This window comes from Vulpes vulpes, chromosome 10, assembly GCF_048418805.1.
Source record: "Vulpes vulpes isolate BD-2025 chromosome 10, VulVul3, whole genome shotgun sequence".
Lineage (NCBI taxonomy): Eukaryota > Metazoa > Chordata > Mammalia > Carnivora > Canidae > Vulpes > Vulpes vulpes.
In genome coordinates, this window is record NC_132789.1 from 64,334,578 (window position 1) to 64,361,616 (window position 27,039).

The 27,039-nt window shown below is 32.6% G+C and overlaps 1 protein-coding gene across 2 annotated transcripts in view; it reads left to right on the forward strand.

Annotated features, from left to right (window-relative positions):
• The window catches only part of LRRIQ1 (leucine rich repeats and IQ motif containing 1), a 219,139-nt gene that overhangs the window by 19,356 nt on the left and 172,744 nt on the right, over window positions 1-27,039 (forward strand). For both annotated transcript variants that reach the window (XM_072724514.1, XM_072724515.1), the window contains exons 8-10: window positions 49-1,668; window positions 8,323-8,475; window positions 10,480-10,630. In XM_072724514.1, the coding sequence (XP_072580615.1) occupies window positions 49-1,668; window positions 8,323-8,475; window positions 10,480-10,630 (1,924 nt within the window). The remainder of the gene's footprint in view (window positions 1-48; window positions 1,669-8,322; window positions 8,476-10,479; window positions 10,631-27,039) is intronic.

Genomic DNA, 27,039 nt, shown 5'->3' on the forward strand with positions numbered 1-27,039 from the left:
CTGATATTTCCTACTCATTTTCTCTCCTTTCCCCTTTACTTACTTTAGGAATTTATTAAAAACTTGCATTTACAAATGGAAGAAGAAAGAACAAGATTTAAAGATCTACAAGAAAAAGAAAAAATGCGCTTATTAAAACTGCAGCATAATGCAGCTGTAACAATCCAAGCTAAATATAAAGCATTTGTGGCCTTCCAAAAATATGCTCCCCTCATAAAAGAACGAATAGAAAGTAAGAAAAGGAAAGCACAAGAGTGGAAAGAAAAGGAAGCAAAAATACGACAGATGGAAGAGGAAAAACGAAAAAGATTGGAGGAGGAACAAAAGATAGAAGAAGAGATAAAAAAGCAGAAGCAGGAGGAGAGGAGGAGGAGAGAAAAAGAATATGAAGAAAAAAAGAACATCATGAGAAGAGAAAAAGAGCAACTGCTAAACAAAGAAAAATTAAGATTAAGAGAAGATGCAAGCAAACAGGCAATAATAAGTAGAGCATTAAAGAAAGGTGAATATAATATCAAAAGTTTAATTGTTGAAGATACATCAAAGAATAAGGATGATATTGCCAAAATGGTAGGGGATGAAAAGTCAAAGAAGTGGGAAGATGTTCGCCTCCGGTTACTTGAAAAATCAGATAAGAGAGAAGATGTAGGTAGGCAGCTTGTATTAAAAGAATCAGTACAAATGCAATCAAAAGATTCTACTACAAACCAGGCAATTTTGGTAGAAATTGAAGTAAAAAATGAGAACTTGGCAAAACAACAATGCTCCGAAAAAATTGTCAAGGAAGAAAGAAAATGTGAAAATATAGACAAAAAAACTGAATTGGAAAACCCAGATCTAAAAGAAAATGTGAAAGAACAGTTTCAGCTGCAGGAATTAAAGTCTCAAGTACAAAAAGGGGCAAATGTGAAACCTGCCATAAATGAGAATATGAGACAAGACACCCACATAGTAATATTAGGATATAATCAAGAAATTAACAAGGTGAAAAACATTGAAGCACAGAAAATAATCAAAGATAGTCAACAGAGTAAGATACAAAAAGAAAAAGAAGAGATATCAGAAGAGAATGGAACGTTATATGAAGAGAATAATATTCCAGTGATTTCAATGAAGCAACAATCACTAAAATTAGAAAATCCTGAAATTATAGGAGAAAAGGTAATACAAGAAAAAGAAATTGACTTAAAATCCAAAGAAACTGAGAAGAACCCAAAAGGCAATACTCTGAATAGTGCTGTGATTTTTAACAGTAGTGATTCCATGATAAATATAGAAGGCAAAATAAACGAGCAAGATTATATTTTAGATAGAAATGCTCTTTGTGAAGACATGGGTAGTTGTAATGCAAAAAACTCCTTAGTTTTTAAAGGAATAAATTCTCTTAAGTCTCAACCTAAAGAAACCTCAAAAGAATGTGATGAAAATAAAGGTGAATGTGAAAGTATTGTGACCTCTTCTTTACCAAAGCCAACACTTCTATCTTCTATTGAAGAAAAGAGGCTAGCTTGGATAAAATCATTTAAACCTTGGTTTGAAATTTTCAAACAAAATCAACAAAAGAAAATTGTTAAAATGAAGAGACCTGTAAAATGCCCAGTCAACATGATGCCTCCTTTGAATACCCTAGAAATTCTTCGATGTGGCTCTTGGAATACTCTACAACAGGTACTTTATAACTTTATAATACTTTTTCATATTTAATTACAATTGGTTCTCTAAAATATAACTTTAAAAATATCAGTAGGGGGCACCTGGGTGTCTCAGTCCCTTTAGTGCTTGCCTTTGGCTCAGGTCATGAACCCAGGGTCCGCATCTGGCTCCCTTCTCAGTGGTACCTGCTTCTCTCTCTGTCCCGCCCCCTGCTCGTGCGCTCTCTCTCTCTCTCTCTCTCTCAAGTAAATAAAATCTTTAAAAAATTATTCTTTCATAAAAATATCGTAGAAAAAATATCAGTAGAAGACATATTTTGTATCCAGGAATTTTGTGTCTTAATTGCTGAAATTGCTGATGAATTATTGCCCCATTTGAGAGGGGATGTATTTAAAAGATTTCCTTGATTAAAATTATTCAAGGTATTTTCTCCCTCAGTGTAGCACTACAAAAAGCTTTGATTTATATCTTGAAGCCATGTTCAAGGGTCCTGTAGCCATTATTAAGCTTCTAAGAGTGGAGACATCTGGGAATTTAGTGTTGAATTAGAGTAGGAAATTCCTAAATTGACATTCAGTTAATTTGCTATAGTCTTGGGCACAACACCACCTACTGGCACCTTTTGGAATGTAGTGGATTTCTCTGTACCTGACAAGGGCTGTGAAAGAAGGGCTTACCATAGAAGACTCTAGAATTTCTATGTGGAAACATAGTTAGTCATGTGCTATATAAACACAGTGCATATAGGCCTGAAATAAGAAATAATAATCACCAACTGCTATGAATTGTTTATGTTTATAAAGCCTATATTTTCAACTAAAATTAAGATAGAAACTAATGGGCGCTGGGTGGCTCAGCCTGTTAAGTGTCTGTCTTGGGTTCAGGTCATGATCTCAGTGTCCTGGGATTGAACCTCCAGTTAGGCTCCCTGTTTGTCCCTCTCCATTCGCCCCTCCCCCGATTCATGCCCTCTCATTCTCTCTCACAAATAAATAAAATCTTAATAAAAAAGAAACTAATACATGTGTAGAAGAACAGGAGAGAATATCTCAAGTAGCATGATACTAGAAAGGATTTATGATTAAAATACATGTATCTGGCTAGGTCCTGAAACTGAAATGTATTCAATAGAATTTATTTAGATTTTTTGATATAGACAGATGCCTAGGAAAAGACACATTCATGTTAATATATGTGGATTTTTAAATGTATTCACTCAGCAAATATTTATCTGTCCAATATGATTGATCAATATTTGTTGTTGGACTAAAGAGACAGAAAGAAACCTCAGTCCTTGACATTATGGAGCTGACTTTGATATACAAAAGGCTTTTTTTTAAAGATTTTATTTATTTATTAATGAGAGAGCGAGAGAGAGAGAGGCAGAGACACAGGGAGAGGGAGAAGCAGGCTCCATGCAGGGAGCCTGATGTGGGACTCGATCCCAGGTCTCCAGGATCAGGCCCTGGGCTGAAGGCGGCGCTAAACTGCTGAGCCACTGGGGCTGCCCACAAAGTGGCTTTAAACCAATAAATGTACTGATAAATACATTACTACAGATTTTGATAATTGCTGTAAATACAATTTCAGGGTGTGCTCTAAAAGGATAATAAGATAGTGGGCTTTAAAAAGATCTTGGGGTGTGAAAAAGCAGTCTAAGGAACAAAAACCACTTTGAAGTTCCTCTTTCTCTTTCTTTTTTAAAGGATTTTATTTATTTATTCATGAGAGACACAGAGAAAGAGGCAGAGACACAGGCAGAGGGAGAAGCAGGCTCCTTCCAGTGAGCCTGATGTGGGACTCGATCCCAGGATTCCGGGATCACAACCTGAGCCAAAGGCAGACACTCAACCACTGAGCTACCCAGGCATCTCTGAAGTTCCTTTCTTTCCTAGACGACGTATTTTTCCTATCCATCAGATCTGTAGAAGTACATAGAGAGTCTCTCGTTAGCTCTTCTATTAATATTTTCTTTGGCTAGGTTATCTCTGGAATCATTCATTTTTCTACTTCCCTAAGGTGTTGGTGCAGCCTTTCTGAATTGATAACTTTAGCTACTAACTTTTATTTTGGGTAATTTTTCTTATGTATATCTGTTTGAGTTAGGAACGAGTGACAACTTCATGCCTATCGTGTACTTATTTCTAAAGTAAGCTGAAAGTAGAAAAACAGCAGTGTCTTCTCTTTCATCTGCTCTGTTCAATGAGAAGAGCACCAAGGAAGTTAAGATGTGTGCACGTGTCTCCTTGGTGTTTCTTCTCCTATCCACTATGTTCCTTTTGTGAAACTCTTGTCAATATATATAAAGTAAGGATTACTCCTTTTGCTTCTTAGAGCAGGTCTTCTGAAACTGTATTGTGCATACAGATCACCTGGGAATTTGTTAAAATGCTAATTCTGATTCATTGGGTCTGGTAACCAGTCTCGATGTTCTGCTTTTTTTTTTTTTTTTTTTTAAGATTTTACTTTATATGAGAAAGGAGAGAGAGAATGAGAATGAGCAGGGGAGAGAGAAGCAGACGTTCTGCTTATTGCAGATCTGATGCAGGACTCCATGCAGAGCTCCATCCCAGGACCCTGAGATCATGACCTGAGCTGAAGGCAATTGCTTCACCGGCTGAGCCACCCAGGCACACCGATGTTCTGCCTTTTTGCAGGGCCCCTAGACAATGCTGGTGGTGCCCAGCCATGGATTAATAGGATTAGAAATGTAAAGGACATTGTAATTCTCTTGACCACTGCTCAAGCAACAATGTCAAATATTTAATTTTTCTTTGAAGCATCAAGCATACAGTATAAAGTTGAAAAATATTTAGGAATGTGCCTCTAAATGCAGAAGTGTTATAAATGCCCTCTTGTAATGACTCTGGGAGGTGGTTTATGCTGGTGTCTTTATTCGCTACTGCTACTAACCTATGACTCTCTTCTTTGATTTTCTAATCTCTTAGCTTCATATCTTGATCTTGATCTTGATCTTGACCTTGATCACCCACTTGCTATCTTTGGAAAGTCTTTCTAGAGAAGACCTTTAGAAGATGAAAGTTTACTCCTCTAGAATTTCACCCAGTGATGAATTCATTTTGCTTATATTAATCTCTCACTTTCAGCCTTCAGCACATGAAATCGGGCCTGCCTATTTTCTATACTTCTTTACATATTGTTAGGCAATAGCAGTTTTCATGACTTGACTGTGAGGTGGATGAGTGGGAGGATGGATAAATCGATGAATAAGTAAGTCCAACTAAATGTTAATCTTATGTCCATGTTACTGCTAGCTACACAGTTTAGATATAATGTATTAAAAAGGAAATTAATGTAAAATTATTCGAATATAATTCAATAAAGTACTAACAAACCCTATATCAAGTAAGATCAGGGTCCTGATTTTATTTCTGCCATTTACTGGCTGTATGACCTTGGGTGTGGTGCGTGACCTTTCTGAGCCTTCTTTAAACTGGGAAGAGTAGTATCTATTGGATAGGATTGTTGTGTTTTAAAATAACATGTATGAAGAATATAGTCTAGGGCTCCTACTATATATAATAGTTATTGTCAAACTTGGACCTGAAGCAAAGATTATTGATAACTAACATATAGGTTTTTTTTCTAGTTTTAGTGTTCTAATTCATTTCTATTTTTGGTATCTTACTACTAATGATAATGTACTTTAATCATAAAAACAAGTACTAAACTAAAAGGATTTTTTATATGGCTTTATAACATGGCATGAACGATAACATTTTAGCTGTTGATTAACTTTTAGATGGAATGTCATGTCCCTTATACAAAGCTAACTGTAATAAACTGGTGTTGTAATGGTACATGAGCTACCAGAAGTTAAATTCTGCTTCATTTAATCCAGTAATCATATCTCAGATTCAGTCTCTTTGCACCTGATTTTTAAAATGATATTATTTATTCAGATTAAAGAGATTTAAGTTTTTATCACTGAACAGATGTTCTGCAAAAAGCAAAACCAAGAGTCACTGCTTTCACTATTTCTGTAATTACAGTCTACCATAAGTAGACGTGTTGAATTCTAGAATAATTGAAAGTGAAATCTCTACAATTATATACCTATTTTAGGTCATTTTATGTATCAGGATCTGTCAAGAATTTAGGGGAATATAGATATTAAGTAGAAAATTGATTTGTTATCTTTTATTAAAATATAATGAGTGAGTCATAAGTTCTGTAGGTAGAACAATTCATTTTCAAGTTATGAGAGCCTAAAAATATTAGTTTTTGAAATATCTTTATATTACTCTTTATTAAGGAAAGAAATCATGAATGCTATATTTTTTTGCCACAGCAAAAAATATTTCATTCATTTATTTCTGAAATACTCAGTGAACAACTGCTATGCTCTAGTTACTCTTTTTCAGGCTGACCATGCAGTGATGAACACCTATGAGTACTAATTCTATATTGACCTTAATATTTGAAGCATAAAGCAGTTTTATTTATATGATTATTGCCATACATGTATCAATAATGATTAATATTAAAATTTATTTTGATCTCATATATTTGGAAAAACCTAGGGTAGGATAAATAATAAATTACCATAGCATAAGGAAATTTAAAAAATAATCCATAAAAGGGAGGAGGAAATATTATGAAATGCCTCATATTCAAAAGTAGATATCATCAATGAGGTATCACTCCTATATTATAATTATTTTTTTAAAGATTTTATTTATTTATCCATGAGAGATATAGAGAGAGAGGCAGAGACACAGGCAGAGGGAGAAGCAGGCTCCATGCAGGGAGCCCGACACGGGACTCGGTCCCAGGTCTCCAGGATCACGCCCTGGGCTGAAGGCGGTGCTAAACCGTTGAGCCACCCAGGCTGCCCCCCTATTTTGTAATTAAACTAAACTAGAGAAATACCACATCATAAAAACTAGAGCCTAACAGTTTACGTAGGTGATTGTAAGCAGCATATGATTACATCAGGCAGGATAACATAAATTAGAAGGCAGAGGAATATTTCTTACTATAAAGCTGCAGTTGTGGAGTTTTTGATTTTTAAGTACTTAGTTCTAGTGTGTTCACTTTTTAGTATACAGCTAGCTTCCCAGTTACAGAATTTATAGATTCTCTTTGTGGACAAATAAAATGGGTAAGACACAGTGGTTTTCTCGACACAAATGGATGAATATTTTTCTTTCTGAAAAACCATAAAATATAAATTTTTTTCCATGAATAACTGAGAAATTCCTGACTTAATTATGAAATGAGAAACTTATTCACCTGAAGTTTGAAAAATATTATTAGTATTGCTACTTAAAGCAACGAGTGGACTTAATCCCTTCTTTATATCTTCATGAACATATGGTCTTCCCATTCACTTACATAAATATGTAAATTTAAAACTTTTGGTTTCATTTAATGCACAGGAAATGTACCATACAAAGAAGAGTTACTGTACTTAAAGCTCTCATACTTTTTCTAGCTTTTTCTGAAGCAATAATGCTTTCAATTTCAGTAGAACAGTTTTTAAATTTCTGTTTCCAGGATGATATATACTAGACTCTTTCTATAAAGCTAATAATATTAAACTTGTTTTTCAGTACATGAGAAACCTGGCCTTAGGATTTTTGATATGACAATATGAAAGTATTCTTACTATAAAATGATTTAACATATATAGTCATTTCAGTGCATGAACTCAATTATAGTGAAGAACCAACATACTATATTTATTTTTCTGTCATTTTTTTTATGTGAGAGCTCTTGGGTTTAATAAGTAGAGTACTTTCAGTAATCCTGAAAATATTCCTGTTGTCTGACATATTCTTATGCACTGTAAATGTAGTCCTTAGCATACATACCATAAAGTTGAGTACATTCTTTGATACTGAATTTTCTTTAGTTAAAAAACTAAAACCAAAATGATAGAATAATTCTTTAAGGAAAAAGCTTTGTAAAGTATTAAGAAATTAATACTTAAGAGATTATTAAGAAATCTCATAAATGTGTGGTCTTCAAAATGTTTGAAAATACAGAAAAAAATGCCATTCACGCTATGTTGTATCATAGATTCTATTGCCTTGGGTATATTACATTATTCAACAGTAAGGAATAATTCATACCTTTATGATTCAGCAGACATGTAATAGCTATTTTTATTACATGGTTTAATTATTATTGCATGGTCATATTTATTACAGATTCTATAACTTCTCAAACTTTCTTTGTTTGTGGAAGATAGTTGAGCCATTCTAGTTGAAGCATGGCAGGTTGGACCCAGAATCTATCCCCTGATCTATTGTGGCAGTACCCCTAGGAGATACTGTCAAATACAGATCTTAAACATCTATGTAGTACAGTCTTGAAAATAGTGCCAAAATAATTCACTCAGAAAGTGAATTTAGTGAAAAATCAGGGAGTGAGCTAGTAGATGATATTATTATTGCTTTTATGCACATGACTTTTGAACTTGAATTGGTCATGGATGATTACAATATTTTTCCTTTTTATGTGAGGACAAAGGAGGCCCAGATAGCTTAATTGAAAGTGCATTGTTAACAAATGAGATTTTCAATACATATCATTAGTTTTTTTGAGGAGTATTTAAAAGCAATTTTGCAAAGCTAATATAATATAGTTTATATTTATTATTGTTAGATAATGTTATGTACTCCAATTTTCTGAATATTATAGGTTACAACAGTTACATTTCAAGATTTGCCAGGTTGTAGTCTCTCCACACTAGCAGAGTGTCCAAATCTTCAGTTTCTGTCTCTTCAACGCTGTGGATTAATTTCTTTGCACAGCCTGAGTAACTGTAAAAAACTGAAGCACATTGATGCCCAGGTATGTCCTCTGTTCTCATTATTTATCCTATTATAAAATAGAAAATAGATTTATGTTTATATTTCGGCAATGACAATTTTGAAGAAATATTTACTATAATACCTTGTAACTCAGGTTCTGATATCTAAAGATATCAAGGGTCAAAGAAAATTTGTGAAAACTATCGAGGAAAGATAATTAGGAAAATCACTTATCTGTATTTGCAGATGATATAGCTATTGTGTTTTTTTACTTTTTGCTGTATGACAAATGACATTACTTAATAAATTAAAACAACTACTATTTTATTTGCTCATGGTTCTGTGGGCTGGCCGTGAACTGAGGCCAGGCTTGTCTGGGTGTTCTGCTTCATGTTTTGTTGACGGGGTCTCTTGTGTAATTTGAAGCAGGGGCTAGAATGTCCAAAATGCCTTTCTTATTTGTCTGGTGCCTTGGGAGTTTGGGATTTCAATCTCTCTTTCTCTCCGTGTGTGTGTGTGTGTGTGTGTGTGTGTGTGTGTTTTCCATTTGGGGGCTTCTCTAAAGTGGCCCAATCCCAAGAGTGAGCATTCTAAAAAGACAAGCTCCAGTATGCAAGAGTTTATTAAGCATCTGCTGACACCATGCTAGCTATTATTCATTCTATTGGCCAAGCCTGAATTTCTGTGAGAGGGGACTGAGCGGATGTATGAATATTGGGTTGTGAGGTTTATTGGGTCCTATCCAAGTAACAATCTACCATAGTCTACCCCCTGGCCCCTAGAAGTCACATCCTTCCCACATTCAAAATACATTCATGTCCCAGAGATCCCAGAGTTTCATCATCTTGTGGCATCAAGCTTAGACTTAACGCGCCAAGTTTTCTCATCTAAATCAGATCCAAGTAGAGATGATCTGCTCAGATAGAGTTCTTTCAACCCACAGATCTGTGAGATAAAATGAAAAGTTATCTCCTCTCTTCCTGTCCCCTCGCCCTCCCCCCCCACACACACTGATATATAGTGGTGAGATAGCCTTGATTAATTACAATAGCTATTCTCATTCAAAATGAAAGAAAACAAGAAGCCCATAGCATCCCTATTCCATAGCTGAGCACATATCATCATTTCCTTAATAAGGGCTCAGTTCTGCTCCATGAAAATGGTTTTCTATGACTCTTGGTTCTGCCCACTGGGGTTTTGACATTCTCAAGGCATACTTCTTTTTTCCATAAGCAGTGCTATTTGCAGCTGAGAATTTTTCTGAGCCTGTTTCTTTCCCATAGAAGATGGAGTGGGGTGGGAGTGGGGGGCTAAAAGCTTCTTTTCACTTGACTTATATTCTTTTCAGTTCACACAGTCAGTGTTTCCATGAGCATGATTTTCTTTTAAAACTTTGTGCATTTCTTACGCTTCTTAGTAGGTTCCTTCCATTAGACAAAGGCTATACTTATAAATATTTTTGAGAGCAAATCTGTGGGACTACACACTTAAGATTCTTAAAAGCCCATTTATTTTTCTCAGGTCTTAAAAAATAAAATAGTTGTTATATCCTACACACATGATCTTGACACTGAATCCAATATTATGTATTGCAAAGATGTGTATGTGTAGGACAAGTGTAAACCTATTCATGAGATAACATATCTAATCCCCAGTATTGGTGTTCTTTGGAGAGGAAGGGAGCAAAAGGGACTGAGGAGGGGAAGTAGGATTTCAGCTTTTCAGCGTTTTTTCTTTAACAGTTTTAAAAGAACTATGACCTCATCTTCATTTTTGTTCATTTAGATTGTTTGAAATATTTTGTAACATGATCCTCTGTATTTTCTGTATTCAAAAGATTAAGAAATATTTAATCAGTTGGTTATTTATTAGGTTACTTAATATTTTCATCTAGATAGTATAACACTCTGCCTTTTTGTCTTAAAAGTTAGACATTGGGTTATTTACTTGGAGATCATATTTATCCTTCCTCTTTTTTGTAAGCTTTCATGTTCCATTAATAAGCCATTGAAATAAAGCTACTTACATTTGTTTTTTGTTTTAGGAAAACCGTATTGAGACTATCAGTTGTGAAAATTTGGAAAATCTCTGTGTTGTTCTTCTTAATAAAAATCAACTGACTTCTTTTCATGGTTTCGATGGCTGCACTAATATCCAAAATCTTGAACTCTCACATAATAAAATCACTCGAATTGGTAAGAACTAGGGAATTTGAATATATTGACAATTATTTTTCATTATTACATCTTGTTTCATTTATTCCTTTTCAAGAATATGCTGCCATTACTAATTTGCTTATTTTATTTATGCCATGCTTATTTAAGCTTTTATCCAAATGCATGAAGGAAATGGGAATATTTTTAATATATAAAGGAAATATGCTTCTACCACTGGCAAATGGCCAGTTATCAGTGGCTTCTTAAATTAGTATAATCATTTACCTATTCCTTTTTTTCTAACAAGTAGTGATTTGAGCTCTACTGGGGAATATAATACCCTCGTTTGATGCCATCATATTTTTATGGATCCTAGACTTTCTGTACTTAGCAGCTGTCATAACTGTTTCCTAAAAATCCCTGTCATTACTCCTTTCCTTGCCTACGTACACTGCTTGTATTAACCTTTCCTTTTTTAGATAAAGCAACCACCACATGAAAGAAAGAATTCATCGGTTTGAATCTACTTAATCTTTACCATCTCTCCATTTGTACATCTATATCCCTATTTATCTATATCTGTTTCCACCCTCATCTTTATAATCCATATAATTCAGCAGTGAAAAAGTCTTTTCTTATTTAGGACCATTCCTTTCATTTTCTATAAACATAATTGTCAGTTTTGTGACTATTTTTATACTGATATTTTATTCTATCATTTATCAGCTGTCTTATGTCAAACACTTTCTACTTCTACCATTGTCCCATCTCTCTTACCCTTTGCTGTCAAATTTTGTGAAAGTGTTCTGTTCATGCTTTCACGTTTTACTATCCAATTTTCCTTTTCTTCCTCCTGAAACTCCAACTTACTTTTATATTGTTAGTGTGATTATTCTAAAATAAAAATTTCATATTTTTTACTACCTGGCTTAAAGCTCTCTGTTATTTTTTATTTACACTTGTGAGATTCTCAAGGGAATTGATAGGGGCTTAAATAAATGGCTAATGAATAATCAAGGATTGCTTAAAAAACTAGATAAAAATCAGGAACTAGATAAAAATCTTACTCTGGTACAATACTAATAGTTTAAATCTTTGGATCCCTAAAAGGCACTATCCGTACCACCTCCTACATCCCAAAATCATTAGGAAATAAGGTCTAGAGTGAAATTTCAGGAAGTGGGATGGGAGGAAATGCAGTAGTGGAAGTAAGTTCATTTTTCCCATTTGATTAAATTTTATTTTTGGTATGTAAAACAGATATATGTTTCAAAACCGAACTGCATTGAAAAGGGCATTACTCAAAGAGATTGATCTTTCATCCCTGCCCTTATCACTTTGTTCTCTGATATACATTTCTTTTTTTAAAAGATTTCTTTATTTATTGATGAGAGGCACAGAGAGAGAGGCAGAGACATAAGCAGAGGGAGAAGTGGGCTTCATGCAGGAAGCCCAATGTGGGACTCGATCCTGGGACTCCTGGATCACGCTCTGAGCCAAAGGCAGACGCTCAACCGCTGAGCCACCCAGGCGCCCGTATTTTATTTTTTCTTCTATTTAAATTTGAATAGCTGACATATAGTACATCATTCATTTTAGATGTAGTGTTCAATGATTTATCAGTTGCATATAACACCCAGTGCTCAACACATCACATGCCCTCCTCAATCTGATGTACTTTTTATTTTATTTTATTTTTTAAAGATTTTATTTACTTATTCATGAGAGACAGAGAGAGAGACAGGAAGAGACACAGGCAGAGGGAAGAGCAGGCTCCATGCAGGGAGCCCGACACGGGACTCGATCCCAGGACTCCAGGACCACACTCTGGGCTGAAGGTGGCGCTAAACCGCTGAGCCACCGGGGCTGCCTTACTTTTATATATATAGGTGTTTTTGTATATATGCACACGTAACATATATATGTGTATATAATAATATGTGTATCCCTTATGTGTATGCATGTACATAGAAATAAACACATATGGGCAGCCCTGGTGGCGCAGCGGTTTAGCGCCGCCTGCAGCCCAGGGCGTGATCTGGAGACCCTGGATCGAGTCCCACGTCAGGCTCTCTGCGTGGAGCCTGCTTCTCCCTCTGCCTGTGTCTCTCCCTCTCTCTCTCTCTCTCTCTCTCTCTCTCTCTCTCTCTCTGCATCTCTATGAATAAATAAAATCTTTAAAAAATATTATTAAAAAAAGAAATAAACACATATATACTAGTATATATGTATATATACTAATCCTTTCAAAAATATAGAATATTTTAAGTACCGTCCTTTATCTTGCTTTTTTTTCACTTAACATGATATGGAGTTCAGAGAATTCGTTTCCCATGGTTTCATAGTCTTCAGTTTTGTGGATGGACCAGGTTTTATTCCACTGGTTCCTGGTTGATGGACATTGGGTGGTTCCCAGTCTTCCACATTTGCTATAATAACTACTCTGATACTTAGATTTTCCATACTTTATCAGTTATATCTTTAGATTAATTTTCTGCAATATATATTGCCAGCATGAAGGACATCTGTAATTTAGGAAGATAGTGCCAGGAACATTTTATGGGCTATACCATTTTGCACTCCTACCACTAATACACGTTAATCCTAGTTTCTTCCACTTATCTTTTCTTGTTTTGTTCTTTTCTATTTCTGAGTTAAATATTTTAATTCAGTTAATTTTTATTCCTTGACATGAATACTTAAGTCTATGAATTTTTCTGTGAGCACTGCTTGTATTTCTGTATTTTTGTCAGTTCTACAATTTTATGACGTATTTTGCCTTGTAGCTAAGATTTAAAATTTCTGTATGGTAAGACCATTTTGTGTTGTTGTTCTTATTCTTTTTAGTTTATTGCATTATAATGAGAGAATTACCTGTGTGCCGTTTCTGCTTTTGGCAACTTATTGAGATTTTCTAATATGTGGTCAGTTTTCAGGAATGTTTCATGTGTACTTGAAAAGAGGTCATTGTGTTTTTAATTGGAATATGGAGTATTTATTTATTTATTTATTTATTTATTTATTTTAGAGTTTTTATTTTTATCTTTATGATCTACCTTAGGGATCATTTGTTTTAGATCTATATTTACTTGACCTACCATAGACTTGAGCTGAGCTAGTACAAATTTGTTTATGATTAATCAGCCTATTTCTTTTTGTATATCCTTTTGTTTCCATTTTTGAGTGTTGCTCCATGCTGTTTTGTAGATATTCTTAGCTGTGTTATCTTTATTGTGAATTTTAGCCTTGAAATGTATGGTTCTTTGTCTCTTTACCATTCTGAGACTAAATCCTACCTTGTCTGACAGCATTTTCTTTTTGTTTGTATTTGCCTATGTAGCCATTTAAAAAATTGACACTTTAGAAACACTTGGTTTTAGGCATGTACTTGTATACAGCATAGACTTGGGTTTTATTATTTGATCCAATTTTAAATGTTTTTGTTTCATATAGAGCATGGCCATTTGTATTTGTAATTCAACTTTCATTCTTGCTGTTAGTACTGTCATACCACTTGGGATGATGCTTTCACTTTCTGGAAAGAGGCCTTGTTGGTAATACATGGGTTCTTCTATCACTGGAGCATCTCCATTTATTACTTACCCATCCAGTTTGTGTAGGATTCCCTCTGTACCAGTAGCCTGGATTGTGTTGGTTATGGATAGTTATTACCCTATTTAGAAAAAATTCAACTTGTAATTTCTTCATCTCTTATTTACACTGGAAGGATAGATTGGGGTATTTTTATTTATTTGTTGCTCCTTATGAATAAAGGAGATATGAGGAGAGTTGGATCAAGGCAGTTACTGTCATCTCTGATCTTTTTTTAATATGGGAAAAATATAGTTGTTTACACAAAGCAAGCTTTTACAGACATTTCAAGGCACACTTTTGAAAATATAATGTATAATATTCTTTAATGTGTTTATTTGCCTGTGTGTCTGTGCTGCTTGCTTTTGGGACTACTCATATTTTCTCCCATATGGAAATAGTGATACTTTTGATACAACTTTTTATCTTAAATTTTTAGTTTAAAAAACACAGAAATAATTTTGTTGTTGTTGGAATGAAGGCAAGTGCATTGATAATGTATGTTGCTATATTGGCATACACTGAGGCAAACTTTAAAAAAAAGAAAAAGGCTGTTTGTAAGAAGAAATGCTTTAACTCCCATTCACTTCATTTTCATTGCCAGCAGGGCTGTATGGGATTTCTTGTAACCAGTGGATTTCCTGGGATAGGATATCTGCAAGATTTATGTGGAAACTGCCATAGTATTAATTGATGTGCTTGAGGTATCTTTATGTAGTACAGAGCAAACAAGGTAAAAGACATCTTTGCTGTCTGTTGGGTACAATGAAAACACTGTATTTATTGAGTGTGAGAAGAGTATACATGAAAAAGTAGATTTTCTGAAGACCGTTTGGAGTCTGTTTTTCATCTTCAGGAACTACTTACAGAGATTCTGGTTGAGCTTAGGGGAAAGCATAGATTTTGTCTTTCAATGATGTATTGATGCTAAGAACTCTTATGAAGGGGCACAAAGATATATTTGTGTTTATAAGTTAATAGGTTACTATTCCATGCTACAATATTTCTTAAGGAGGTGAAATAAAATTGGAAGCCATACCACGTATTATACGTTTGTAGTTTCAAGTTAAATTTGTTCCTAATTCTTATTAAGCTGTAGTTATTACAGTAGTTAAATGTGTAAGGTTAGCTTTAATTACTTTTTTATTAGAAAACACTAATGTGCATTTTTCTTTGAATTTCATTACGTGTAAGTGAATGAGAATAAGAACTGTATCAATCTGTTTAAGGCAATTCATTTGAAATTATTTATGCTAAGTGATTTCCATTCTAATGAAACTGCTTACAGAAATAGAAACAATGTAAAGTATACTTTTTAAAAATAACAACTTAAAATGTAATTCTATAAATTGAAAGTTATAAAGTTAATAATGTATTTTTGTTATTGCCATTAATGTTTAAACATATTGTGAGCTGTGGCTAGTGTAAAGACTACCATATGATATTTTAATCTTATTTTCTATAATTTGTTCTATTTGGGTAGCAAGTTTTTGATTATAGAATACTTTGATTTGATCTGGAGCTATTCTTGAATATTTTGAATGTCAAAATAATTGTTTAAATTTATTAAGCTCACTTTAATTGACAATTTTAAATATGGATTTATTTTAATCAGACAACAGATTTTATTATGCTTTTTATTAATCTAAAATGTTTTGTTTTGTTTTTTCCCCTGGAAGTTGATTTTTTTTCCTGTACTATCTTTTGTAACTCGATTTAATTTTGGTGATTTCCAGTTTAACTTTTAAGGTCATGATATCATTATGATATTTCTTGCTTTTTTTGCTTGAAATTTCCCATAAATAAGCCTCAGGTAAAATTGGTAAAACATTTTGTTTTCCAGAATATGGAAAAACATTCCTTGAATAGATGTTGAATATCTGTGGGAAATTTTTCATATTTTGAGGTTGTATTTTTGACTTAGTTTTTAAATGAATAGCCAAAGCAAATTAAAAATAGGTGATTTATAATTTATAAGCTAGTTTTCTTTGTTTCTTCCATTTTTATGTTGGACTTCATTGATTTTTCTAAGGGAAATATTCTGAAAATAAATTAATTTGAAAAAAATCATGCCATATGACAAAGTTGTTTTATAAATTTTATTTACAGAAAAAATGCAACTTAATATAATAAATATAGTAATAGATAACTTCTTTAAACATTTTTATGTGCTTTATACATTTAACTCATTTGCTTTCTATATAAATGCTAGGAGTTAGTTACTGTTAATTTTTACCCTCCTCAGGTAATAGTTGAGGCACAGAAAGGTTAAGTATATTATCTGAGATCACACAGTTAGTAAATGATAAAGTCAGGATTTGAAACTCAGCAGTCTATCCATAGTATCTAATTTTTTAATTGCCTCATTCTACTTCCTCTCTAATAAATATGTATTTAACATTTAAGATTATTAGTATTTTATTAGAGTATATTAATACTATGTTGAGAATGTAATGATTTTAAGGTTTATTGATTAATACATTTCTTAATGAGAAAATTTCTTGGGCACCTTCTATGTTTAAGCACTTTCCTAGGCACTAGAACATGGTACTAGAATATTGCTGAGGATGCAGCAATAAGCAAAACAAAGGAGTATCCTGACTTTCACCAAGATTATCTAGATTATTACACAGAAATAAAATGGAATAAATTGTATTTCATTTATTGAATATTGAGTAAAAATGAAAATAAATGTGATGTTAATGTGTAAGAGCAAATAATTATCTTTGTTTTCTCATTTTTGAAGCTTCTATCTCTGCTGTGTGAAGAAAACTTTAATATGGAAAAACATGTTTCTTTAATGCCAGGAATTAATTTGTTAATAAATAAATTTCAAGTGACACATTCCTAGGAAATATCATTGTAAATAGAAGTATTAGAAGACTTTTTTTCTCCTGATGCTTTATTTTCAGATAATACTGCTTTCTGGAAAAGTGACACTAATATTATAAGTATGAAAGATATTGAAATAATGCCACATTTTCATATCAGCTTGATTACTGTCTTGGCTTCTAGGAGAAATGTTCCTGGTTAATTCTTGTTGCTCAATGTTGTCTTTGCAACATTAGAAAAAAATAATGAAGTAATGTAAAATAAAGCTCTGGATTATTTTCCTTGTAGAAATGCTTTTCACTATTGTATACTTGGTGAATTTCTTGTATTCCACTAGGTGGTGCTGGTTTACTCTTTAGTTTTGATATGCAACAATGCCCAGTACAAAGCTAAAAGGGATTTTACAAATCTGCTAATTTAGGCTTCTTAAGTTTACAGATGAAAAAATAGACCCACGTAATTTTCATCAAACTCCTACCAGAGGTGGGGCTAGAATCCAATTCTTCTCACTCCTGTTTCCACACAATATGTATGATCTGAAGAACTTTTGCCTTGAAATTAAAAATCTTGAGCGCAACTCAGCATATTTGTATGTAACTGTCAAACATAGCAATCATTGAGCAGCTAAAGGAAGTAGACGTTTACCAAACACTTATTGAGTGAAAACCTCCAGCCTAATTTAACATCTTTAGTTTTGCTCTTCCTTATAGGAGAAATTTTCTCCCCCTGTGGCAGGAATGTTTTATTAGACCATTGGCTCATTTCTGTGGGAGGAATTCTTTGAAATAGATATTTGTAGCAAGTATAGCCAAATGCTAATTTTGCCATGGGCAAGGGCCCTTTGACGGATAAACACACTTGGCTTCAGTTCTATTTTGTGGGATGTTGGAAACTTTTAAAGAGTTAATAAAAAATATATTGAAGCAGTGGACTCAAGAATATTTAAGTGATACTTTATATTTGTTATATTTACATCATTTGCAAGAAACTCTTAATATTTTTGTGGCTACTGTTTTGTTTTGTTTGGGATGGAGAGTGGATGAAACAGAAATGTTGACTGGGAGAGAATCATTTTCTTTGAATTGTTGAGAAAGTAATGGTATTCTAAGGTAAGACTTGCTCTAAGTTTATTTCGCTGTTACTATCCTTCATTTGATAGTAAAGAATTTGTAATATTAAAAGAGGAAGGGTGGCAACTTCTCTAACTTCCTTTCCATCTAGATTCCCTCTTTTGAGCCAAATGCATTGCCTAGATCAAATTACCTGCTTAATCAATTGTATATAGAGTTTTCAAAAGTATGTATTAATATCCTATTTCTTCTTCAACGTTTAGCTCAAACAATCTCTTTGAAGCCTGATTTGGTCACAACAGTTGAGAGTTTTTAAACTACTTTTCATTGAAGATAATTGTTAGGAAACAATAGTAGTTATCATTTTTAGTGCCCAATATGTGACAGTGTTGTACAAGCTATTGTAAAAGATTGTTTTAAATCCTCCCAGTAACACAAAAACACCTTCACTCCACAAATAAAGGAACAAAGGCTCAGAGAAGTTAAGCAACTTGTTTATATTCACACAGCCAGTTTTGGAATAGGCCTGAAATTCATGGACTGCCTGCCTCAGAGTCTATTCATTTTTTATGATGCTGTACTGCCTGCAATCAACATGCTCTACTGACCGTGTTATTAGCATAGTCATAGAGAAAAGGCTATATACATGATTCCCATGATGATTGCAGGTTGTAGATCTTTGTTCTTAGAGCCTATTTTTTTGTTTTAACTGTTCTTGAGGCCATGATATTTGTTTTATATAAATTTATAATTGTTATACATTTCTTTTAAATTGACCAATTTTATCACTTTTAGATGTCCCTTTTCATCTGTAGTAAAGCTTTCTCCCTTTGTCTCTGTGTCTGATATACCAAACTAGCTTTCTTTCAGACACAGGAGGCTTTTATCCTTGTAAAAATTATTGGGTACCCGCCTCAAACAGCTTTCATTTATGCAGGTTATATCTATCAGTGTTTACTATAAAGAAAAAAAATGAGAAGATTTTTGTTTTTATTTATTAATTCATTCAGAGCTTAAGAAAATAAAGCTTTTCTATTAATAGCAGTTTTATAAATAATAAATGTAGTTTTTAACCAAAAGTTATGGTGAGAAGAGGGTTATTGTTACACATATTTGCAAATCTCTTTAATGTCTAGCTTAACACAAGACAGATGGATTTCCGTATTTCCTTCTGCATTCAATTTGCCACAATATCACACCTCATGTAGCCTCTGGAAAACTGCATTATAAGCTCTTGCGCAAATGAGAGCGAAAAAGGCAAATAACATTTTAAAATTATTATGAAATAGTTCTGACTCCGTGGAACCTTTAAAAGTGTCTGTAGGAGGTTGGTCACTGGACCACACTTGGAGAATCATTGATTTAGTGTGTACATATCTTTTTCTATCCTCTTAAAATATTTCTACGTATTCTATTTTTGGTATGTCTCTTTTATGTCATGTGAAACTGTGTTGCTTCTGTTATTGTTTGCTTCTGTTATCTAGGCTGCCTGACAAATTTTAGCTTTGTTTCTAGCCTTTGGTCTCTAATAACTAATTAATTAATAAGTAAGTGCAATTATTAATATATGAGTTTAAATCTACTGCATTACTATTTGATTCTATTTGTTTTACCTGTTCTGTTTTTTCTCTTTTCTTGCCTCTTTCTGGTATAGTTGAGGTTTTAAACTATTTCATTTTCCCTTTCTCTTACCAGTTATATATTATTTTACTCTTCTTTTGGTTTGCTATAGATACAGCATGCCTTCTGATTTACCAAATCTAAATTTATTTGGTACTTTTTCAAAGCAGTTCTAGAGTCTTAGAAAATTTAAACTTAATTTACTCCCAACTTAATATGCTATTATTGTCATGAATTTTAGTGTGTGTGTGTGTGTGTGTTTGGAATAGCTTAAGACAGTATTATTTTATAATATAGATATCATTTAGATTCACACACTTTTTAAAACTTTCCTTTGTGTGTGTATGTGTGTTTTGATATTTTCTTTTTTGAGATAAAATTGATATATATTTGTTTCAGGGATACGACATAATTTGATTTTTGTATACATACACTAAAAGTGATCACAATAGTACATCTAGTTATCATTATTATACAATTGGCCTCCTTTACCCAATTTGCCCTCCCATCCCCTTTTTCTCTGATAACCACTTAACTGTTCTCTGCATGTATGAGTTGTGTTTTGGTTTGTTTGTTTAGTTTTTTTTTTTTGATTCCACATATGAGAGTGATCATATGGCATTTATCTTTTTCTGACTTATTCCATTTAACATAATGCCCTTGAGATCCATCCATGTTGTCACAAATGGCAAGGTTTCATTCCTTTTTATGGCTGCATAATATTCCATTATACATCTAAATACCATGATTATTTTATCCATTGTCTCATCAGCGGGCACTTAGGTTGTATCCATATCTTTGCTATTGTAAATAATGCTGTAATGAGTGAACATGGAGGTACATATATCTTTTCAAGTCAATGAGGTTTTTTTTCTTTAAATAAATTATCCTGAAGTGTAATTGCTAGATCATAAGGTTGCTCTATTTTTAATTTTTTGAAGAACCTCCATACTGTTTTCCATAGTGGCTGTGCCAGTTTACAGTCCCACCAGCTGTGTGAGAGGGTTGCCTTCTCTCCACATCCTTGCCAACACTTGTTATTTTTTGTCTTTCTGATAATAGCTATTTTAACAGATGTGAAGTGATATCCTCTTGTGATTTTGAGTTGTATCCCCCTGATGGTTAATGATTAATGATGTTGAGCATCTTTTCATATCCCTGTTGGCCATCTGTATGTCTTCTTTGGAAAAATGTCTATTCAGATCTTTTGCCCCTTATTTAATCAGATTGGACTTTTGCTAATGAGTTGTATGGTAGTGTGTGATAGTCTCCAATTTTGTTTTTTCTTGAAATTGATAGTGTGTGATAGTCTCCAATTTTGTTTTTTCTTGAAATTGCATTCAGGGTCATTTGTGGATCTATACAAATTTTAGAATTATTTGTCCTATTTCTGTGAAAAACGCCATTGGAATTTTTAAGGGATTGCATTGGATATGTGGATTGATCTGGACATGGACATTCTAAGTACAGAATATTTTTCCATTTATTTGTGCCTTCATCAATTCCTTTTATTAGTGTCTTGTAGTTTTTAATATATAGATCTTTCACTTCCTTGATTAAATTTATTCTTTGGTATTTTATTTTATTTTTTAATGTAAGTATAAATGGGATTATTTTCTTACTTTTTCTTTCTGATATTTCATTGTTAGTATATAGAAATGCCACAGATTTCTATATATTGATTTTGCATCCTACTAACTTTACTCATTTATTTGTTAGTTCTAACAGTTATTTGGTAGAGTCATTAGGGTTCTCTCTATGATACTGTGTTCTGCAAATGGTGGTAGTTTTATTTCCTTTTCCAATTTGGATGTCTTTTATTTTATTTTCTTGTATAATTGCTGTGTCTTTTCAGATTGCTTTCTGCCATTTAAATAATCACTACTATAATAATAATATTGTTTTGTAATTTATTCACTTCATGATATAGTTAGCATTTTTACATTATAATTTTTAAAAAGTTGTAGTTGAATTGACCAAGTAAGAGATATTTGAGCAGATATTCTGTCTATATTATTTTTCTATTTCCATGTGGACACAGCACAACACAGGGCCAAAACTAGTAGAATGAGTCCCTGATGAATTTATATTACAAGTCAAGCTATTTTTGAAAAAATAGATTTTTGATATTTTTAGTAGAAATGAGAATGTAAATGACTTATGTGTGTTAATATATAGGATACTCTGCCTCTTATTTCAAAAAATTACAAAATTTTTTTCACTATGCCACTATTAGGAAAATAAAACTATAATAAACATAATTCACATCTAAATAGAAATCCAAAAATCTTTGAGGAATAACTAATATCAAAAGGTGATCAAAATGTCCTTCTATACAGAGGAGGCATTTATATGAAAGGATAATCAAAATAGAAATCACTTGAAGTGAACATGGTAACTCTTCAGCCAATCATGCTTACTTTTCCTAAATAAATAAGTGTACTTGGGGCAAAATTTAATTTAAAAAAGTTTAGGCAATTAATTAAACAAAGTTTATTTAAGCACTAGAAAAAGTTTAATAATACCTGTCATTATTATAGTACACATAAAGAGATGAGCTCTAGACATGTAATTTATATTAATATTAAAGAAACAGTTAACATTGTAGTGCTGCTTTTGAGATGACGCAGATATAACTTTAACCACTACTGAAGTTGAACACCAATTTGAATTTTTGAAAAGTACCATAATTTATGAAGCAATTGTTGAAATATATTAATATATATAAAATAATTTTATGAATAAAAAAATCATTCCTATGTTAATTACTGGCTGGGAATATTCCTTTTCAGTCCATTTTTCTACAAACAGTTTACTAAGATGGGACATACTTAAAAACTCAAAAGCATTGTTGAACAATAGAGCAAGAGATTACATGAAAATGTTTTCACTTCAAAATTTTAGACTGGCTTCCTCTAGCTTCCTGGCTAGACATGATAAAATTATCTCATTTACACTTCCATCTCCCCCTTCCGGTTTTGTCCATTATATCTTCTTTGTTGTTTAGTAAATTATAAAACATGTGCTTTTGATTTCATGTATTTTAGACAATAGTAAGTCCCCCTTAAGAAAATAAAATAAATTAGAATATTTATACTTGTTCCAGTCTTCTTTTCCCCTCACCATTTTTATTATTCACAACAGGATTTATGACTCTGTGTCTATATTCTTTAGTGGCGTTAGCTCTATATGACAAGGGGTCAGTACCAGTTCCTTTTTACAACTGTTCCTTTCATCCTCTGCTTGTCTGGATTACCTAGTTCATTAGCTCTTTTTAATCTTATTTTTCAAAGGAAGATGGACCCTGTAATCCCTGAATTCTTTCACTTTTGAGAATATCTGTCAGTTGCCTTCTTGAATGAGAATAAAGCTGTGTTTTCTATTTTTAGGTAACACTTTCACTTGGTGCTTTTGTGACATTGCTTCACTGTATACATGATATTGTCTGCTGCTATTGCAAGTTAGAAGCTAATTTGATTTTTTCTCCTCATGACTGAGTTCTGTGTGGATACCTGAGTACCATTTTCCTTGTTCTTGATCAGTAACTCAACCAAGAAACATCTAATAGTCAATAAATCCACATAAATTTGTTTTGGAATGCAATGCCCCTTTCAAACTACAGATTAAGTTATTTTTTGTTCCAGAAAAAAAATTTGTTTTTATATATTTGAAAACTTTTTTATTTTTATTCTATTTGTCATGGATGATCCATATTTTGATTGAGTTTATCATTCATGTCTATTATCATTTAATTAATTTAATCTATGTCTTTTTATTTTTGGCTTTCTTCATATTTTATTCTCAGTGTGATGATCTTTCTGTGAGCAATTAAAACTTCAACTCTCTGTTCTGTACAATGTTGTTTCTAAATTATTTATTAGTTCTGTCATGGTGTTATTTTGGTCCATTTGTTTACCCACATCTGTTGTTTTAATATCTTTGAATTCTTGTTACATTAAATTTCTTTGAATATCCTTCTATAGCCCCAAACATTTTCAGCATATTTTTTCTTTCTCATATTTTCCTCAGAATAGAATCCTTACTGTATTAGTTATATATTGTTGTGAAGCTAGTACCCTAAAACAGCAGTTTAAAACCACAAACATTTATTTTTTAAATATTTTCTGTGGATCAGGAATCTGGGAGTGGCTTAACTGGGTGGTTGTGTCTCAGGATCTCTTAAGAGGTTGCAGTCAAGCTGTCAACCAGGACTACTATCATCTCAAGGCTCAATGAGGCTGAAAGATATACTTCTAAGCTCATTCATTTGTTGACAGCCCTCAGTTCCAATTATTTTTTGAATGCCTTTTTTTTGTCATTAAGCTAATTTTTAGATTATATAATATATATTTTAGATTATATTTAATTTTATATATAATTTTAGATTATATATATATATATTTTTTAAAAATTATTTGTTCATGAGAAACACAGAGGTAGAGACATAGGCAGAGGGAGAAGCAGGCTCCCTGCAGGGAACCCAATGTGGGACTCGATCCCGGATCCTGGGATCATGCCCTGAGCCAAACGCAGATGCTCAACCGCTGAGCCACCCAGGCGTCCATTTTATATATATATATATAAATTTTATATATGTATGTATATATGTATATATTTTATATATGTATATAAAATTTATATATATAAATTTGTATATAAATTAATATATATATAAAAATGCACATTCTCCCTCACTTTTACATTTAGGTCAGTGTTTTAGAGATTTTACCGTCTCTGTTTACTATTTCAGTGAATTTCCTTTAAAACTTTCTTCTTAAAACCTAAGAGATATGCCTTCTTATCTCTTATCTCTTTAGAGAGTTCCCTTGCTTTGGCTGTATAATAAGCCCTTTTGATGAATAGCAGTATCAGGTTTTCCCAAGTTTTTCTTCAGGTCAACAATCATTGTTGGTAGTGGTGGTAGTCAGGATTAAATACAAAATAGCACTTGTATTCAAAACTTGTTCTGATTTTTTTCAAAATAGATTGTTTTTAAATATATATTATGCAAGAAGCACATTCTCATTTAATTTTTTAAATAGAGAGTTATATAATATTAGCAATAAAACATCCTGTTTACCCCTTCTCTTTCTTATTTTGTAAGAGTGACCACTGTTTACAGTTCTTTATGAATCAAACAAGATTTTGTTCTATACAATACAATTATAGGTGTGTAGATTTGTATTTGGACTCTCTCAATAGCTAAAAGCCTATGTATATAAATTAGGTTTTATACACAGTAATAGATTATGGACATCCCTCAATGTCAGACTACTTCATATTAAAGATTATGTGTGTTCATTTTATAGATGCTCATAATTTAACTAGTCCCTTACTAATATTTAACTTGTCTCCATTTCTTTGTTTTAAATAACACAGAAAGGAATCTCTCTACATTTTACTTTATAGTTATGTGTTTTATTATGTAATGGATTCCTAGAAGAAGAAATGCTTTGTCAAATATTCTTCAATATCCGAGACTTGAAATCATGGTAATTCTACCGAATTGAAGTCTGTTGAGTAAAGTAATTATACCTTCTCTGTATATTGGCTGAAAATAATGGTGTCTTAATATTTGAAATTAGCTGATAAGGTTTCCTTAATTTTTCCTAGCCTAACATGTCACACACTGATACTGGATTTTACATAGACAGACTGCCCTAAAGTAGAAGTGTGTGTGTGGCATATTTGAGGGACAGCAATGAGGTTAACATGCTAGGATCAACTAAGAGAAGGGGACAGTAGTAGAGGATGAGTTCAAGATAGAGTTTTATGGGCCATTTTAAGGACTGTAGAGGATCTTCTCTCCATAATCAAATATTTAAAATGTAGTCTACATCCCTTGTCCCTACTTCTACTGCACTGTGGCCTCCATCCTGTGTGTTGCCTCTAACAAAAGTCTTCAGCTACTTCATGACTGCCAAGGCAGTGGCCTCTTCATATATCTTGGCACTCTGTTGGCCATATATAATTTAGTGTAAATAAAAATGCCTTTGGTAATTGTAAAATGTAAATTGCTTTATTTTATTTTTACTAACTACTGCCATCGTCACAGAATTGTTTGCCTGCCTTTTCCTCTTGTTCTCTCCCAATTGCTCTGCTGCTTTATCTGCTATTTTCTTTGAGCTTCTTATGCCAAATCCTTTAGCTTTCCTCAGTGTGTGACTTGATGTTTCATTCTTGTTTCTCTTCTTCGTGACCTTTGAGAAGTTTCACAAATGCATTCCCAACTCTAAATGAGTTAATAGAATATTCTATTTCTGAATAGCTCTGAAAAACTTAAAGGCAATATTCATGACTTTTAAAAATATTAAGCTTATGGAAGCTTAATATATGGAAGATTGCTTAATATATGGAAGATTGCTTAAGATGTTTAAATATTTGAAAAAGGACATTTTATTTTACACAACTACAAATTTTCATTAGCATTTCCTTCTGCCTTGAAGGCCTTTAAACTGCTTCAGTGGGCTAATTGATGTTCATTAGGTATGATCATAAGACATATTAAATTCCAAAATATTTTCTTTTTCAGCAATCTTTAAATTACATTTTAGCTAATATATATTTATTATTATATGTAAATACTATTTTAATACCTTAGAATTCATGATGTATAATTGGTCTATTATTTAAACATAATCAACTATCTTATAAGGCAGAACAATTCACTCAATATCAGATGACAATTTTTTCTAAGTTATACTTGCTATTTTACATTACAGGAAAATACTAGTACATTAATCCTAGATAAGAACTTAAAAATGTAAAAATAGGATGCTCAGCGGTTGAATGTCTGCCTTCAGCTCAGAGGGTGATCCTGGGGTTCTGGGATCCAGTCCTGCATTGGGCTCCCTGCATGGAGCCTGCTTCTCCCTCTGCCTATGTCTCTGCCTCTTTTTCTGTGTTTCTCATGAATAAATAAAATATTTTTTAAAAATAAAATAAAAATCTAAAACTACTGCCTAAATTTAAATTTAAGTCTCTTTCTTCTTCTGTGGGTCTTCTACGATTTTCCCTTGTTTTCCTAGATAATATATAATTTATCATTAGAAGAAAATTTACTCTTTAGCATAAAAATGTGTTCCTTTTTGTAAGAAATAATCATCCATAATGTTTTTTGATTCAAACTATTAGAAACACTGCAATTTTGAAATATAGTTTTTCTTTAAATGTACCTCTATGAAATATTTGTATAATACACTCAATTCTATTACATTATGTACATTTTAAAATGTGATGTGGAATTAAGTTTTCATGTGAATCTTATTTTATTTCTCCATTTTGATACAAGTAGCCTGTGTGCCCTTTCCTTCTATAAATTACAATATACAGTCA